Genomic DNA, 17,352 nt, shown 5'->3' on the forward strand with positions numbered 1-17,352 from the left:
GACAGACCTTGGGGCGGCTAAGGCTCAGAGGTAGAGTGGGTCGTCCACCAATTAGATGATCGGCAGTTCAATCCCCGGCTCCTCCAGTCTGCATGTCGAAGCATCAGTGTGTGAATGCTTACTGAATAGAACGTGGCACCATTCATGGTAGCCTCAGCTAGCAGTATGTGAATGGGCGAATATGACGTAGTGTAAAAGCAGTGTGGTAGTTGGAAGACCAAAAAAGCGCTGTACAAGTGCAGCCCATTTACCTTGTTGTGAGCAGTTTCATGCAGGAACAACACCCACCAACTGCACCACCAGGAGGAAGTGTGCATCTACTGACAGCTCACCTAGCACCACTGAGCTAGCTAACGTTATAGCTCAGCTAAAGGCGCCTTACAGCTCACATCTTGCACTGTCACGAGCCTCTCACTTCCCTCTGGGCGTTGGTGCAGTTGGCGGGTGTAGTTCGGAAGAACGAAAATAGTTCCTACATGAAACTGCTCACGACAGTCACATTCACCCATTCACACAATGGTGGCTGAGGCTACCATGAACAGTGTCATCTGCTGCCCAGCAAGCGTGCATCTACTCATTGACAAGAGGTTCGTACTAGTGACAGCGTGAGATGTAAACATCATTGGCGTCCGCCTTGGTTGAGCGGTAATGTCAGCTAGCTTAGTGGTGCTGGGTGAGCTAGTAGTAGATGCACGCTTCCTTCTGCGCAATAATAAGGTTGGTGGGTGTAGTTTGGTAGAAAGAAAATAGATCCTACATGAAACTGCTCACAACAAGGTCTGTGGATTATCTTGAGTAACTGGGTCATGATTCCTGGAAAGAGACATTGATGTTGAGTTTTTCAAAGGTACGTTTTTTGGCACTTTGAGCACCACAAGCTGAGTGCCATCTAGTTCCATTGTACTGGAGAGAAGGCAGACATCTCTACGGCCGATATCTCCAACACTCGGTGACTCACACCAAAACAAATTAGACTGATAAACAGCACTACAGGTAAGAGGAAAAATTTCTATTCTTGTTTTTTTGGGGTGAACTTTGCCTTTAAATGCAGGAGATGTACTTAGTTGTATTCCACCACTGGTGCTAGTCTTACAGCATTTTGTCTGTCTTTCAGGACATTCCTGGCACGTGGTGCACCGCGGTGGATCAACATCGATGGAAAGACGATGGAAATCACAGTGAAAGGCCTGAAACACCCACACAGATACGTCCTGGACGCTGCCCAAACTCACATCTACATGCTCATGAAGAAGGTCAGTAAACACACCAGTGTGTGGGTTTTCAAGACAAGCTAACGGATGTGTTGTAGTTCCCTCAACCTTGTGCTCACCATCACCAAACACTGATTCATGAGGAGTTTGTGTGTTTGCAGGACTCGTACGGCCGGTACCAGAAATCTCCCGTGTTTAAGGAGACGATGAAGAAGGCCATCTGTCCTGAGGAGCACAATTTCACGTATGTGGCAGCTTTTGTTTCACACATTTTTGTATTTAATTAAAGGAACTTTTTTACATTTGAACTTTAATCTGCTGCTTTAATTAGGGGATAAACTTTATTCCTCAACCAGCCTGATAAAGAACAAATGTATCAAATGAGGAAAAGAAAGCATCGACTCATCGCTGCAGAGGATGACTTAGGGGTGACATTGGCCTGAAAAACCAAAGTTTATATCTCTCATCTCTCTGGCTGATATTAGCGGCCCTGCAGCTCCCTTAAACGACCACATCCATCACTCTCCAAAACTTAATTTTCACCTTGTCTTTCCCTCCGTCCTCTTCTCTTTTCTCATTTTCATCTCTCTCCCTCCTTTCCTCACCGTCTCTCTTTTCTCTCTGTCCCAGTGATGCCCAGTTGGAGCAGAATGCAAAGAAGAGACGGCCCAGTCTCAGTCCCATCATCCTCCGGCAGATGGAGCAGGAGCAGAAGGCCAAGATGGCCGCCAACGTTGACATCACACAGGTCATGAGCAAACTCAGCAAGCAGGGCAAGGAGGCGCCCCCTCCTCCTCCTCCTAAGAAATAAACGCAAACACATAATGTTCAATTATTTTATTGAATAATTTATTGGAATCATTTAAGTAGACACTGCAGGTTATTTCTTAATGATAATGTTTACATTTTAATGCCATTTTACGTTAAGTTTAAAGCTGCTTTAATTAATATTTCTATGATAACAATGGATCAAATGACTTTGTCATCTTGTTGTGATGAACTTAGAAATTATCACCCTGCTGAAGTTCTCCTAAACTTTAGGGAGCTTTGAAGCATCTATTGGCTCATTTTGGTTTTACTTTCACTGCATGTTTATACTTGTGCGTCAGCTCAATGCAGAGCCTACGCTGTTGTGAGCATTTATACTTGTGCAGTGTTCTATGTCACTCTGCAGTTACACCTCCAGAACACTAGTTGGCGGCGGAGGTTTCTGTGAAGTGCTGTAAAATTTAGTTGATTCAAAACACACATTAAACACACATTAAACATGGCTTAAAAGAGACAGTTTCAAACACAAGTACACAAACAGCTTCACTATAACTTGCAGCATTCACAGACAAACCACTTGTCTTTATCTGGACGCATTTTCCCCACAAATACAACATGCTAACGTTATTAGCACAAGCCTATGGCATTTTACATTGTATAAATTAGCCTAGCAGCTAGCAGATGTCTCTCTTGAAACCAGGGGCAACAGGAACATTTAACCAGAGGTGGGTAGAGTAGCCAAATATTGTACTCAAGTAAGAGTACTGATACTTTAGAACAATATTACTCAAGTAAAAGTAAAAAGTAGTCATCCAAATAATTACCTGAGTAAGAGTAAAAGAGTATTTGGTGAAAGAACTACTCAAGTACTGAGTAACTGTTGAATAACGTCTGATTTATTTGTAAAATAAGAACATGAACGTAATCAATCAATCAAAAATAATAATCTGCAAATTCATGTATTTTAAATGATACCCCTTTAACTAAAACTATGTAATTATGTATATATGTATAGTAAATAAAAGTTTGTTTCCACTGAGGGAAATGGTTTCAGCTTACAGAAATAGACAGGACGTCTGAGTCGCTGCGACGTGTGGTTACATTTCTGGAGCTGCACGTCACATCATGGTGTAGGCTTTACCTAAATTGTTGTTGACATCAGTATCTTTGATCAATTTATACTGAGAAATAGAGTCCAGATTGAAAAATGCTTAAGTTATCCTTTAAAGCCAGTGCTCAGTATGCACATTAGACAGCACAGGTATAAATAGTTAATTAATATGAGGCTATTTTAAAAGGTAAACTCACCTAAAATCAATCTAGTCCTGCACATTTGAGACTTTTTGAGTTTTTTCCACCACAAATAAAATATATTTACTGAGCAAATGCCTCACTTTAAGAGGTTAGGTGCTATGATTGGGTGAACTGAGCCTTTGAACACAAACTAAATTACTCACATGTCTGTACATGAGTCGTGTGCAGAAGAGACGACAGGCAAAAGACAAATGGGCATGTTGAGACATCTGTTACCATCTGTTACATTTCTGTCCATACAAGCTGTAACTGTTGTCCGTCAAGTTGTTTCTCATGATGTATGTGTTGTTCTGTTCGTCTTTGCTCATATAGTGTTCTGCATTGTACTGTTTTTCTTTGTCATCACTCATAAACGAATAAAACACCCACAATTAAACCATCTCATGTTTGTCTGTCTCTCCTGAGTTCTCATTCATTCACTGTTTTCATGTAGTCTGACTGTCATGTAGCTCATTCCTTAGAGAAATATAGTTCAACTATAGATATGATGTTTATGGAAGCTGAAAGAGGCCATACTTGTAGTTTTTTTATTGCCATTATCTCAAGATCACAGGTTAATTATTTGGTTCTGTCAAGATAACAGAGCTCATTTTATCATGATAACAGGTTAATCTAAAACAAAAGGCAGATCACTTGAGACTGCGAGAACACAACATTTTTGCTTTCTCGACATCACATCATTTTCAAAAACGATGGCTCACTTGACTGCAGTGTAATTATCCTGTGATCTTGAGGGCACAATCTTATTTTACTATATAATGACGAAAACTCTGGGTGCGAATGAAGCAATATTACATCAATTGGCCAAAGGGGGCGCTATAGCAACTGATTGAAATTGCAAACTTTGAATGGGCATATCTCATGTCCCGTATGTCGTAGAGACATGAAACTTTGCACAGAGATGCCTCTCCTAATGAGGAACAAATTTGCCTCAAGAACCCATAACTTCCGGTTATATGGATTTTCCGCCATTTTGAATTTTTTGAAAAACACTTAAAATTGATCTCTTCCTAGGAAGTTTGAGTGATCTGCATGAAACTGGGTGAACATAATCTAGGGACCAATATCTAAAGTTCCCTCTTGGCAAAAGTTGGAAAACTTACTAAAACTGAGCTTCTATAAGGCAATGAATATTGCGGAGGGCGTGGCTCATCACATAAAGGTGTAGAACATCTCAAGGGTTTCACCGATCACCATGCAACTTTGTAGGCATATGACCACACATAATCTGAGGGGACCCCTCCATTATTGACCCCATCAAACAAAATGGGGGCGCTAGAGAGCTCATTTCTTATCTAGGCCTAACCGCCATATGGATTTTTACTAAACTTGGTAGATATGTAAAACAGGACGCCTCAAGGTGACTGGAGAAATTGAACTCTAATTGGCAACTGGGTGGCGCTATAACAATAGAAAAATGCTTAAAAATGGCTAAAATGCGACTGATCACTGTGGCTCCCCCTGTGGACCAATGTTGTTGTTGTTTCTAATTTTTGGTATGACTAAGTCATGGTATGGTATGCTGTACATAATCACGGAAACTGTCAGTGTGTCATTCTGTCAGTGTGTCATTCTGTCTGTCCCACGTTTTTCTACTCACTGACGTGGTCAATCTATGTGAAACTGCACATAGGCATTGAGGATTGGCATAGGTAGAAGGTGACAAAGCTACCAATGGGTATGGACTAGTATATATTAACAATATTTTCAACTTATAATTTCTCTCATTATCTCAAGATATCAGCTTTCTGTTTTCTGGAGGTCCTGGAATAATCGACATGAAAAGGTTAATTTAAATAACATAGGAGGTTAATTTAATAATTTTTCGAGAAAACAAACAGCAGATTACTTGAGATTACGAGATAATATTTTATGAGAAAACAACCTTTTTGCTTTTTTATTATCATCAGATTTTTGCAAATGTGTGATCTCAAGAAAACAGAAGTTGTTTTCAGGTGATAAATGATCTTGTTTTGTTGAGAAATCGTCCTTCTGTCCTCTTGAAATCACAGAATAATCATTCCGCAGTCAAGTGAGCTGTCATGTACGTAAATCCGATGATCTCAAGAAAACAAAAAGTTGTGTTCTGGTGATACATTTTTTGGTTATCTTGAGAAACTGGCCTTTTGTTTTATTGAGAAACCACATAAATTAACCCTCAAAATAAGTAAAATTTGAATAAAAACAATGCAGACATGGCCGTTCTTGGCTTCCATACACTGTAATATCAGGTTACCTCTTGCTTATAATTGCTGTCTTGTTTGTATGGACGTGTTCTGAGCCTCGTGGAGTTATAGTAAGTAAAACATCATGAATGAACTGTCTGCACATGTATTTTCTCTCTCCATGCCCTCTGACTTTCTGTGTCTGTTGCCCTTTGACCTCACAGCTGTGCCGCTTCACCACCCCTGTCCCCCACCTCGCCGTCTACTCTGGCATCTCTGACTTCCCCACTGCCAACGCCTCGCCCTCTCTCCCCTTCCCGGCCCACACTCCTGCCTGCCCGTCCCCCATCAGCGTGGCCTTGGACAGCACCTCGGTGTCTGAACGGCGAGTGGAGGCCAGTGACGGAGAAGGCGAGGGGAACCCTGCTGCTCGGGCCCCCGTAGGTGGGAATGTGTCCAAATCTCGCATGGCTCTGTCGCTGCGTCGTCTGCTGAGGCGTGGCTGCACACCTGCCACCATGTTCGCCAGCTTGTCGCCCAAATGCCACTCAGCTGCCGGGACAAGTAGCCGCATTCAGCCCATCAGCCCGGATCAGCCCAGTCAGGCTCCACCAAGACGGATTGGCAAGTGAGTGGGAGACGATAACACACACAGAAACAATCCATGCAAAACCCTACAACATGATCCTCTCACTTACTGTGCAGATACTCTAATCTGTTTACTGTACTCTGAGGGAAACACAATATTGGATGTTTAGTCGATATCCAATATGCCGATATGTAACATCGTGCATCCTTAGCGCTCTTTGAATGTGATCACTTTATCAGCGCAGTCGTGTTGGCGCTGTACATGTCTGCAAACCACAGATACGCTACATTTGTACATCATTACGTAGCTGATACCTGGATCAAAATACCCAGCTTTTGTGGCTAAAAAGCCGCTGGAAACACAGCCATGTTTCACCAAAAAACATTCACTTTTGGTGTCACTGTCCCGGCTAAAATGCAGCTATGTCCTGATAAAAGACAACTGTTTCTCGTGGCACAGTCCCGGTAGGAAACACACCCATTTCTCTGTAAATAACAATCGTTTTGTGTTGCATTATCATGGCAGAAACACAGGGATGCTCCAGAAAAAGACAACTGGTTTTCGTGGTACTAACCCAGCTGGAAACACAGTGATGTCTTAGTAAAAACAACTGCTTTTCATGGCTCTATCCCAGCAGGAAATGCAGCAATTTCTCTGTAAAAAAACAACCGCTTTTTGTGACATTATCCTAGTAGTAAGGCAATGATGTCCCAGTAAAAGACAACTGGTTTTTGTGGCTCTAATCCGGCAGGAAACACTGTGATGTCTTGGTAAAAACAACTGCTTTTCATGGACATTTTTCTGGTGGAAAAGCAGTGATGTCTCAGTAAAAAAAAAACAAACAGTTTTTCATGGCACTATCTTGGCAGGAAACACAATCACTTCTCTGTAAAAAAAACCAATCACTTTATGTGCCACTATCCTAGCAGGAAATGCCATGATGTCTTGGTAAAAACAGCTGATTTTCATGGCACTATCCCAGCAGGAAACACAGCCACTTCTTTGTAAAAAACCAACTGCTTTTAGTGGCATTATCCTGGCAGAAAAGCAGCGATGTCCTGATAAAAGACAACTGGTTTACATGGCACTAACCCAGCTAGAAAAGCCATTAAGTACTGGTAAAAAACAACCACTCTTGCTGACACTATCCCGGCAGAATGTAGTGATGTCTCGGTAAAAAACGCCCACTTTTTGTGGCACTATCTGGGATGGAAACACAGTGACGGGTTGCTTAAGAACACCCACATTTGATGGGTAAAATGCTGCTGAAAGATACAGCACCATCCACCCTCCCTCCTGATAATGAAGTCAGCTCATATACTACGTCACTTTAGAAATGCTGATATGATACATATGAAACACATACATGTAATTTATCCGTGGTTTGCAGAAACATACAATGCCAACATTTTCTTTTGACGACTGGTGTTTTATTTAAGTTTATATGTTAACTTGTTCAGTGACTTTTGAGTTTCATTAAAATGGGGGAGTATGTATAATAGTTATTTAATGTGAATGGAAACACCCTCAAACTAAATCTTAAAGTTGGCACTTCAAGGTCATCCTCATTTTTACAATTCAAATCCAGTGTTCTGGACTTTGAGTTAATTCTCTCTGCCTGCGCTGTATTTGAACAGAACATGAATATCAGACGTGTCTTACTAAATCCTCTCTGCAACACTCCACAGTTTCTTCCAGATTAAAGTGGATATCCCTCCAGAGTGTCGTATCTACCCCATAGAGTCTGAGGACGAGGAGGAGGAGAGCAGGGCTGCCTCTCGGGGAGGAGTGGGAGCCAAAGAGATCATCTGCCCCTGGGAGAGCCTCACTCCACACAACGGGACCGGCTAATCGGCTGCCTTCACACAGGTATAAAAAAAATGGGGTTTTTAAATCTGCGTCTGTCTGAACAGGCAGATTTTCCCATGTTCTGGCAGAGATAAAAGATCCCATACGGAGCATAAAGGGGTAAAATCTCTGTGTAAGTGTGGCCACATTCTCACCACCAGGCCGCAAACCACGACATAAATACCAAACACGACACAAACAGTCACTCTGGGACACTCTGGAGACTCTGTTTACACTGAGCATCAACTTACTGTGTCCAAGTTTAAACTCCTTAAAGGAAAACTACTGTATGTTAAGAGTGTCAAACACACGCTGCCTGTGGGCCTGAAAGGACCCAGTTTCATGTCTAATCCTCTTCTCCACTGTCCACACTCAGTGTTTTATAAAACAGTCAGTTTCTCCAAAATATGGCTGAATACACAGTTTATTCCTGCTGTTTATCACTGAGTCCCAGTTCCTCCAGTGCAGCTCATCCCTTTTAAGAAATATTTGACCAGCCACCAAAAAAGACTGTAAAAGGTTTTTTTTGTATTTTATTCTTTTTTTGTTTAACTGTTCAGTGATAATTTCTTTAAAGGGAGACTTTGATATTTTTCAGCCTGGACCATATTTTCCCATATTTTTGTGTCTAACGCCACCCTTCTGGGACAGCGCCCAGAGATTTAAAGAAGGCCGGATACTTTGCGGTGCTGTTCGTGCGTACATACAAACAACAGTCAGAGAACTCCTCTTAGCGACCCGCAGTCGCGACCCTCTCGTTTTCCACAGAGAACTCCAACACAAGCCACGAGTTTGTTTCCACACCCAGTGCTGCATGTGGAGGTGAGCCCAGCTACATCTAGTTGGTACCACTCCACCTCCCGCACCAGCTCCAGTTCCTTCCCCACCAGAGTGGTGACATTCCATGTCCCTGGAGCCAGTCTGCGCCGCCGGGGATCAGCACGCCTCGGTGCCCTACCCCTGTCTGCCACCCAGCACACAATGCACCAAACCCTTATCCCTGTCCCTGTAGGTAGTGAGCCCACAGGGCGATGGCTCCTTATTTATTTGGACTGAGCCCACTCGGGCTCCGTGGCCACCAGACGCTCACTGGTGAGCGGCTTATGTGTTTGCCACTTTCTTTTTTCATTTTAACCCACACCATGATCTTTTCCTGACCCTAACCAAATGGTTTTTGTGTGTAAACCTAACCAGACCTTAACCACAGGGCATCATGATGATTTTGGAACAACGGGACTTCGGAGCAATGGGTTTAATATGGTCGGAACAATGGGATGTCGGACCAATGGGCAGTTCCCGAAAGTGCGCTCTGCCAGTCCAAGAGCGCGGTGCTCTGGATAAACGAACAGTACATTCAGACAGCGCAAATTTATGAATGGTCCAGTTTGTGCCAGAGTCGCTCCGAAACTCAGAATGAGTCTTTCTGAATGCACCACTCACATCATCTTCCTCCATTGTCTAAAACAAGCCAACAGAACTTGCTGGCTAGCACTAGCTAATGTCTGTGGAGAATTGTTTTGCCTCCAGCTAAGCCCCGCCCACTGAAAAACATCATACCGTTTTCTCACAGTAAAAGGGTCTATACACCTCCTTTTGGACGCTGAAATCTTGACCTGTATTACAACAATGTCTGCCAACAATCAAACTACAGCTGAGATATGGAGGTTTTTATCCAGTGTTCATCCATTCTACTTTAACGACTCCCTGGGGATCAACCACATCACTACAATGTACACTGACAACACGTGTTGCCCAGAGTGGTGACATTGCAGCCTGTTTTGCAGCTGTTGCCAGCAGCGCTGTTGCTCAGTACTGAGTTGCTTTCATAAATTGTTTCTATTCATCAATTTGACACAAAAGCATGGAACAATAGGGCCCAGGTTGATAAAAACTATGGTTTCCTTTAAAGTTGTGTTTGTGTCTGGATGTTTGGGGGTGGCAGAGCTTTCATCACACAGCCAGAAATATAAATCTGTTAGAATAAAAACACCATGAGTAATCTTCTGTACATAGTTTTATAGTGCAAACTCCTCCTCAGGTTGTTAAAACCCTAAACAAAACACTGTTGGTGTCCTGTGATACTGCACCAGAAGCCGTTTTCAACCACATTTTGGCACAAACACATCTAACAGGCACTTAAATGTTTGATTCTCTGTGTCTTTGGTGGAGCGTTCCTTTAACTCACAGCCTTATTGACACTAACCCTTACTGATGTGAGCACCACCTGAGCCAGCTGTTTAGGTTGGATGTTTAGTTTTGTGAGGCGCAGCTCCGCCAGAGGACGACAGGGTGTACGAACATCCACAAGCTTTGGGAACTTGAGCTGCAGCTTTCAAACCTCATTCTGTATTCATTAACAAACAGTAGCCTGACAGCAGCCTTATCCAACGTCACACACCTGAAATGTTTTGTTTATTTGGCCTCAGATGTTTCTACGGAGCAGGCGTGTGCGCAGACGTTCAGGGCCACGAGATCAGAAAAAAACAAATGAAGAAATTGTCTAAATTATTTTTGTGATCGCTAACAAGCGAGATATATAAAAACACATTAATGTTTACATCCTAAAAAGTGAAGCCAAAGCAGATGACATATTTGGACTCTGCCTGTGCACACGCCTGCTGAAACTAAAATGTATTTATATATTTATTGAATAAAGATTTCTGAAGTAGAGAAGTGTTCTTGTGCTGCTAAATAGATTTAGATGCCTCATCCGCAGTGTACTTACCTCTCACACACGTTATGTGAAATGACCGAATAGATGCAGTTCAGGTAAAACGAGAGCACATGAGCAGCTTGTCTACGTGTCACTTTTTTTGCTCATCCTCTGCCGACAGACTTCATGAATGAGGAGTTGCTGTACCGGGGGGTCAGGTGATAGTTTTGTAATTGACTCCACTGCTGTTTTTGTAGCTGTCGTGTACTGTGCACTACTCTCAGCGAGGTGTTGATATCTTTCTCACGCGTCTCTCCGTCTGGGGAACAGTACAATGTGAATTAACTGTCTGAATGTATTATCTTTACCATGTTTACAGATGCAAGAATGTGAAAAATACCTTAAACTTGTTGTATTTGATTTGTACATTCCATGGCTTGTGTCAAGTGCCTCAATAAATGACTGTCTTAACAAAAAAAGGTTCACCTTCTTGATGACATGTTCCCAGAACATGTTAAGGGTCAGCTCATCCAAATTATAATGCAAATAGCTAATCAGCCAATCACGTGGCAGCAACTCATTGCATTTAGGCATGTAGACATGCTGAAGACGACCTGCTGAAGTTCAAACTGAGCATCAGAATGGATAAGAAAGGTGATTTAAGTGACTTTGAACGTGGCATGGTTGTTGGTGCCAGATGGGCTGGTCTGAGTATTTACTGGGATTTTCACACACAACCATCTCTAGGGTTTACAGAGGATGGTCCCAAAAAGAGAAAATATCCAGTGAGCCAAAATGCCTTGTTGATGCCAGAGGTCAGAGGAGAATGGCCAGACTGGTTCAAGATGATAGAAAGGCAACAGGAACTCAAATAACCACTGGTTCTAACCAAGGTCTGCAGAAGACCATCTCTGAAGCAACAACACGTCCAACCTTGAAGCAGATGGGCTACAGCAGCAGAAGACCACACCAGGTGCCACTCCTGTCAGCTAACAACAGGAAACTGAGGCTACAGTTCACACAGGCTCACCAAAACTGGACAATAGAAGATTGGAAAAACGTTGCCTGGTCTGATGAGTCTGGATTTCTGCTGCCACATTCAGATGGTAGGGTCAGAATTTGGTGTAAACAACATGAAAGCATGGATCCATCCTGCCTTGTATCAACGGTTCAGGCTGCTGCTGGTGGTGTAATGGTGTGGGGGAGATTTTCTAGCCACACTTTGGGCCCCTTAGTACCAACTGAGCATGGTTTAAACCCCACAGCCTACCTGAGTATTGATCCTGACCATGTCCATCCCAAGAGGCTTCTTCAGTTCACACCAGTCCTTTACGACTGACGAAGCTTCTTGGATGAGAGGTGAAACGTCTTCAAGAAACTCAAGCAAGTCTAGCTGCTTTCACTATAGCATTTAGGATCACCCTGACCTGGATGACTGAGAATCCTCACCAACATGTGGCCATGCCAGTTGTTCCCTCTTCAAATTTCAGCCTAAATTTGGAGCTTTATTTTGTCCCCTTCCCAGCAAGCTATAACAATATGGTTGGTATCAGCGGATGCCTTAGGTTGTCTGGTTTCACAAGGTATCACTACCTTTGCACTCACTTATAAAACCAGTGCACCACAGCATTGTAAATATAGTAATATAGCCCCCCTTGGGAATGGCACTGTGTGTGACCCACAAAAACACTCATGTGTCCACGAGTAGGTATGCATGATATTGGATTTTTTTGCCAGTAACCGATATGCCTATGCGTAACTACTCATTTGACTGATAACCAATATCGATATAGATAAGTCCACTTTTTTCCAAACCTAATGTTAGTGATCATCAAGTCTCTTCTGTAGTGGAGTTAACATCATATTATGCATGCATACTCTTATCTTGATGGCCCACCAGCAGATGGAGACATTTAGAACAATACTTTCTAAGGTACGTTCATTGTGCAAATTACGAAAAAAAGCATGTTGGCCGGTTCTGATAGTTCATTTTAAAGCTGATACTAGCCGATACTGCTGATGTGCTGATATTATCGTGCATCTCTATTCACAAGTAATATATATATATGTACAGTACTCAAAGCAGGCCATACATAAAGACAATACAGCCGTTTTTCTCCCACAATACGATGCACAAAGAAATGGAGAAGCTGCTTCAAGCTTAAATAAATTAAAATAAATTGTGGTTTGTGGTGAAATGGCTCCTAAAAAACCTTAGAAAAGAAACACAAAAGTAATAAAATTAACAAAAAATAACCAGCATCACATATACTGTATCATTTCCTGTTGGTTTGTTGATTTCTTTTATATACTTTCAGCTAAAACAGTACACTATGATGATTAGTTTGTTGTAATACTGTATAGAATTAGTATGTAGTCCGTCTTTGGGATGCCACGGACAGTTTAACCTCCACAAAGAGAAGATTTTCTGAAGATTCAGTATTCCATATTCCATATTTTGCATCAACAGCACAGTAAAATCAAGCTTTTGTTAGTGTGACATTCATGAGTGTCACTCCTTGCATACTCAACATACTCAAACCAGAATCAGTGTGTGGTACAGAAGTGGCACGCAGATATTTGCCTTTTAATTCGCCTGCTGAACTGATCAATGAATAACCATCTCATTCAAACTGGAAGGACTGACCCTTTAAATTATTTCCCATTCAACTGAACTAGCTTCTCCAATGTGCAGAAACATTCCTCTTACCTCAGTAAGTGGTGATGACAGTGTGTGGCCACTAGGTGGAGATACAGCAATGACAATGAGATCAAGGCTGCATTTACGTAGTGTAGCACAAGCTGGTGGACGAGAGTCAAAGACCCAGGTGCATTAGATCACTGAAACCTGAAATATTAAAAGAAACAATCCACATTTAACATTTATCAAAATATTTTTATCAAGCTTCTCCTCATTTTTATTTATAATATGTGTAATATTGATAAGCAGAGGCTCTGATGCTAGAGAGAAAACTGTTTGCTCAGCTCCCCTGATATCTTATTTCCACATACATAAAGGTATGAGCAGGATCATACTACAGTCCTACGTTCACTCAGATATTACACCAGGGTACATAAAAACAAGTAGCTCATAGTCAACATCATTTGTGCCATCGCTGAGGTTACTGAGCTGAGGCCGGAGCACAGCTTTGATCTGTGTGTGTGTTTTTAGTGTCTCTGTGCAGAGCCGTCCAATCGCTATCTCACAACACTCACACAGGGACGTCCACACTCAGTCCATTCATACATTAGCTTAGCGAGGCAGAGGGAATTTATGCAACACATTTAACATTCATCTGAGGTGTGCATATATTAAAATACATTTGTGTGGAAGCTTCTTTTAATGAAGCCCTTGGTGTTTGGTGTTACACCTAAGTGAGTTTTTCAAAAGCCGTATACACACATATCCTGGTTTTAATGCAGGTTTTACCTTAGAATTAAATGTGTTTCTGTCACACTGCCTCAGTTTGATTTGTACATGTTGTCCATTATCTGTTTTCTGCCTTCGACTCTTGAAATAGAAAAGAAATTAGCATTTTAAGCAGGAAAATGAAGCCAAAACATTTTGAAAAAAAAAAAAAATCATTCTTTGACCTAAATTGCTGCTTAAACACTAAAAAAACCAAAAGTAGCATCATATTGGTCAAGTTCAAGTGATTGTTTTGATTCTGATTACACTTAGGCTCTGATCACACCGAGATGAGCCTGTGGAGCGGGGCTGCGTGCACAAGCGTGCAATCACATGTGCTTAACGGAAAAACATACACATAGCCCCCCACCACCCCCAGACAGTAGCTTACATAAGATATAAATTCCCCTAACCTCTCACTTCAAAGTAGCTCTTTCACTTTCCAACGCTAACTTGCTAGCCGTTTATCAATATAGTAAACGGCTTACCGGAGAGATTCACCTGGAAACATAGGACCCTTTTTCCAAAAAACGATGCTATGTTTCCCGTTCCCTATATTTTGGGGGGGGGGGGGTACGGTATATGCTGCTGTATAGGTACGGTCCCTGACAAGCGATGCGACTCTGTGCTGAAAAGTTGAGAGTACGTTAACTTTTATGTGCATCATCAAACCATCCATCCACCAGAGTTCATTCACTTGTATGTATGTTTGGAAGAGGTGACGACCTCTAGTGGCTGTTGCAATTATTACAGGAGCACAGGAGGAAGTCAGGTGACGTAGTTTAAAGAGCAACAAAGTTTGCATAGGGAGGAGGTCTGGACGGACTTAAGTCATGTATGTAATGTAGGTTAACTTATATATGTAACTTGACTCTCGTAACAACTTCATATAGATTGTATAAAATACTGGATGAAGCCGCTGTGACATCACCCACTGGTTTGTGGACTCCTGTTTTAAAGCCTTGAGTTTATATACTTTGAGATTTATCCTGGATTGATATGAGAAGAGGAAAATTTTGCTGGCCGCTAGGCTAATTTATACAATGTAAAATGCCACAGGCTTGTGCTAATAATGTTAGCATGTTACATTTGTTTGGAAAATGTGTTTAGTATAAGACAGTTGTTTTGTCAGTGAACCCTGTGAGTTATAATGGAGCCAACTTATGTACCGTTACCTTTGTTAAATGTTGCTGTTGTCCCTGGCTTCATATGAGAAGAGGAAAAAGTCCGCTAGCTGCTTGGCTAATTTATACAATGTAAAATGCCACAGGCTTGTGCTAATAACGTTAGCATGTTGTATTTGTGAGGAAAATGTGTCCAGATAAAGACAAGTGTTTGTCTGTGAATGCTGCGAGTTATAGTGAAGCTGATTTGTGTACTTGTGTTTGAAGTTGTCTCTATTAAGCCATGTTTAATGTGTGTTTAATGTGTGTTTTGAATCAACTAAACTTTACAGCACTTCACAGAAACCTCCACCGCTGACTAGTGTTTTGGAGGTGTCACTGCAGAGTGACACAGACACACCACCGCACAAGTATAAATGCTCACAACAGCGTAGGCTACGGTGTAAATGTAAATCCCTCTTAATTGTAGAGGTGTAATTTGTGTTAATAAAGCAACTAAGCTTCACATTTACCAAACTGTAGAATAAACATCCTAAACCCCCCCACCTGCTCCTCTTTGATTTGAGTCGGACAATTGTCAAGCCACTTCCTCTTTGTCTGGCTACAATGAGTAACCGGAGCAGGATAAACAGGAAAACAAAGCTCCCTTTCATACCAACACAAACACATGCACACACAAAGACATCTACAGACACACACACACCTGCAGGCACACACATAGTCTCCGCAGACATAAACATGTGTCGGCCGCTGCGTGTGACCTCGCTGTGACATGATGAATGACCAAATCAGAAGCGTAATGAAACGCCTCACATTTGCCTGCTGCTGCTTCCCTATGTATGCATCTGCGTGTGTGTGTGTGTGAGTGCCCAGGACCTCAATCAGAATCACAGGTGACCGAGTGTCTCGCTGAGCCTCCCAGGTTTGACAAGAGCAGATAATTACCAGTGACCCCCCACCTCGTAAAATCACCCAAGGAGAGAAAGCGAGTGGCGATGAAGAGGAAGAGGAGGAATTACCTTCAAACTTCAACGATATTTAGGTCACCTTTTATGGCCTCCTCTTCACACCTCCCTCTGTGTTAGCCTTTAACCTCCTTCACACCTTCTTGACCTCCTTTAATTCTGCGTCCCTTCCTTCATACCTGCAGGACTCTGATCGTTATCTGAGCCACATTCTGCTCATTGGACTCAACCATAAACCTGCCAGCATACTGAGCCAACACACATGACGGTATTACTCTTAAAGTAATATGATATTATCAGTCTTCATGTACAGTATTTAGAAAGTATTCTCCCCTTAAAAAAACCCTCATATGTCATTTGTACAAGCAGCTTTTTGCAACATTTACATTTATTGAAAACAAGCGAATGTGCCAAAATCTGATTGTTTCCTGTTTTTTTTCCAATGAAGGTGTCCTAATCTGCTCCGTGCGTCAGCGAGCAAGAGAATCGTTGCTTGTTTGAAGAACTGTTCACCATGGCTATGTTTTGGCGAAGTATGGAACACCTTCCGCTTAATTTTAGAGCAACAGCAAACTGTTGCTGAAGCTCGATTAGGGCTCGATAGGCTCCATGAATGTCTTTGTCCCTTGTAGTATGGACAATCCGTTGAGTTCGTTCACTCCCAGTGTATTTGGAAGACGTGTCAGGTGACGACCTCTAGTGGCTGTGGCAGTTGTGACAGGAGCAAAGAAGGAAGTCAGGTGGTTTAAAGAGCGACAAAGTTTGCGTAGGGAGGAGGTCGGAGAGAATGGATGGATTGGTCAAACAAACACAGGATGTAACATACTTAACTTAAGTCATGTACGTAATGTAAGTTAACTTACGTTCGTGACTTAGCCTACACAACAAATTTATTCATATAGACTGTATAAAATAATGGACATAGCCGCCAGGACCCCCATTGGTTTGTGAACTCCTGTTTTGAAGCCTCGAGTTCAGCATCTCGGCCGTTGCCATCTTGGATTTTGGAGCCAGAAGTGACCATATTTGGACAAGTGGGTGGAGCTGTGAAGGAGCGATGGGTGGATCTGACTTAGAGACTGTAGCGACGCCTCACAGACAGCCTGTCACTGTGTTCATGCCCTTAATTTTGCGCAACTTTAAACCTTAATCAATGTAAATGTGTGAGTTATGTAAAAAAATTCAACCCCCGTACAGTTGTCATGAATGTTAAAATTAGCTATAGAGACCAAAAATGTTTTTGTACCAGGCTATAAACATGTTTATTTCTGATGTAAAGCTCAGCATTTTAACATGGGGGTCTATG

At 42.2% G+C, this 17,352-nt stretch overlaps 1 protein-coding gene and 1 long non-coding RNA gene across 3 annotated transcripts in view; one reads left to right on the forward strand and one right to left on the reverse strand.

Moving 5' to 3' along the window:
* Window positions 1-10,990, forward strand: part of LOC125880533 (regulator of G-protein signaling 9-like) — a 25,499-nt gene extending 14,509 nt beyond the window's left edge. The window contains exons 15-19 of one of the 2 annotated variants that reach the window (XM_049563095.1): window positions 1,115-1,253; window positions 1,373-1,455; window positions 1,842-1,959; window positions 5,683-6,086; window positions 7,736-10,990. In XM_049563095.1, coding sequence (XP_049419052.1) covers window positions 1,115-1,253; window positions 1,373-1,455; window positions 1,842-1,959; window positions 5,683-6,086; window positions 7,736-7,898 — 907 coding nt within the window. In that variant the 3' untranslated portion in view covers window positions 7,899-10,990. Of the gene's footprint in view, window positions 1-1,114; window positions 1,254-1,372; window positions 1,456-1,841; window positions 4,343-5,682; window positions 6,087-7,735 lie in introns of those variants that run through there. The other variant, XM_049563096.1, reaches the window with a different exon arrangement.
* Window positions 10,746-15,205, reverse strand: LOC125880547 (uncharacterized). The gene is made up of 3 exons (XR_007448086.1): window positions 15,133-15,205; window positions 13,259-13,396; window positions 10,746-10,867 (listed from the first exon to the last, which is right to left on the reverse strand). It is a non-coding gene; the product is annotated as an uncharacterized LOC125880547 (long non-coding RNA).
* Between the last annotated feature and the right edge of the window lie 2,147 nt (window positions 15,206-17,352).

Source organism: Epinephelus fuscoguttatus, linkage group LG20 (assembly GCF_011397635.1).
Source record: "Epinephelus fuscoguttatus linkage group LG20, E.fuscoguttatus.final_Chr_v1".
Classification (NCBI taxonomy): Eukaryota; Metazoa; Chordata; class Actinopteri; order Perciformes; family Serranidae; genus Epinephelus; species Epinephelus fuscoguttatus.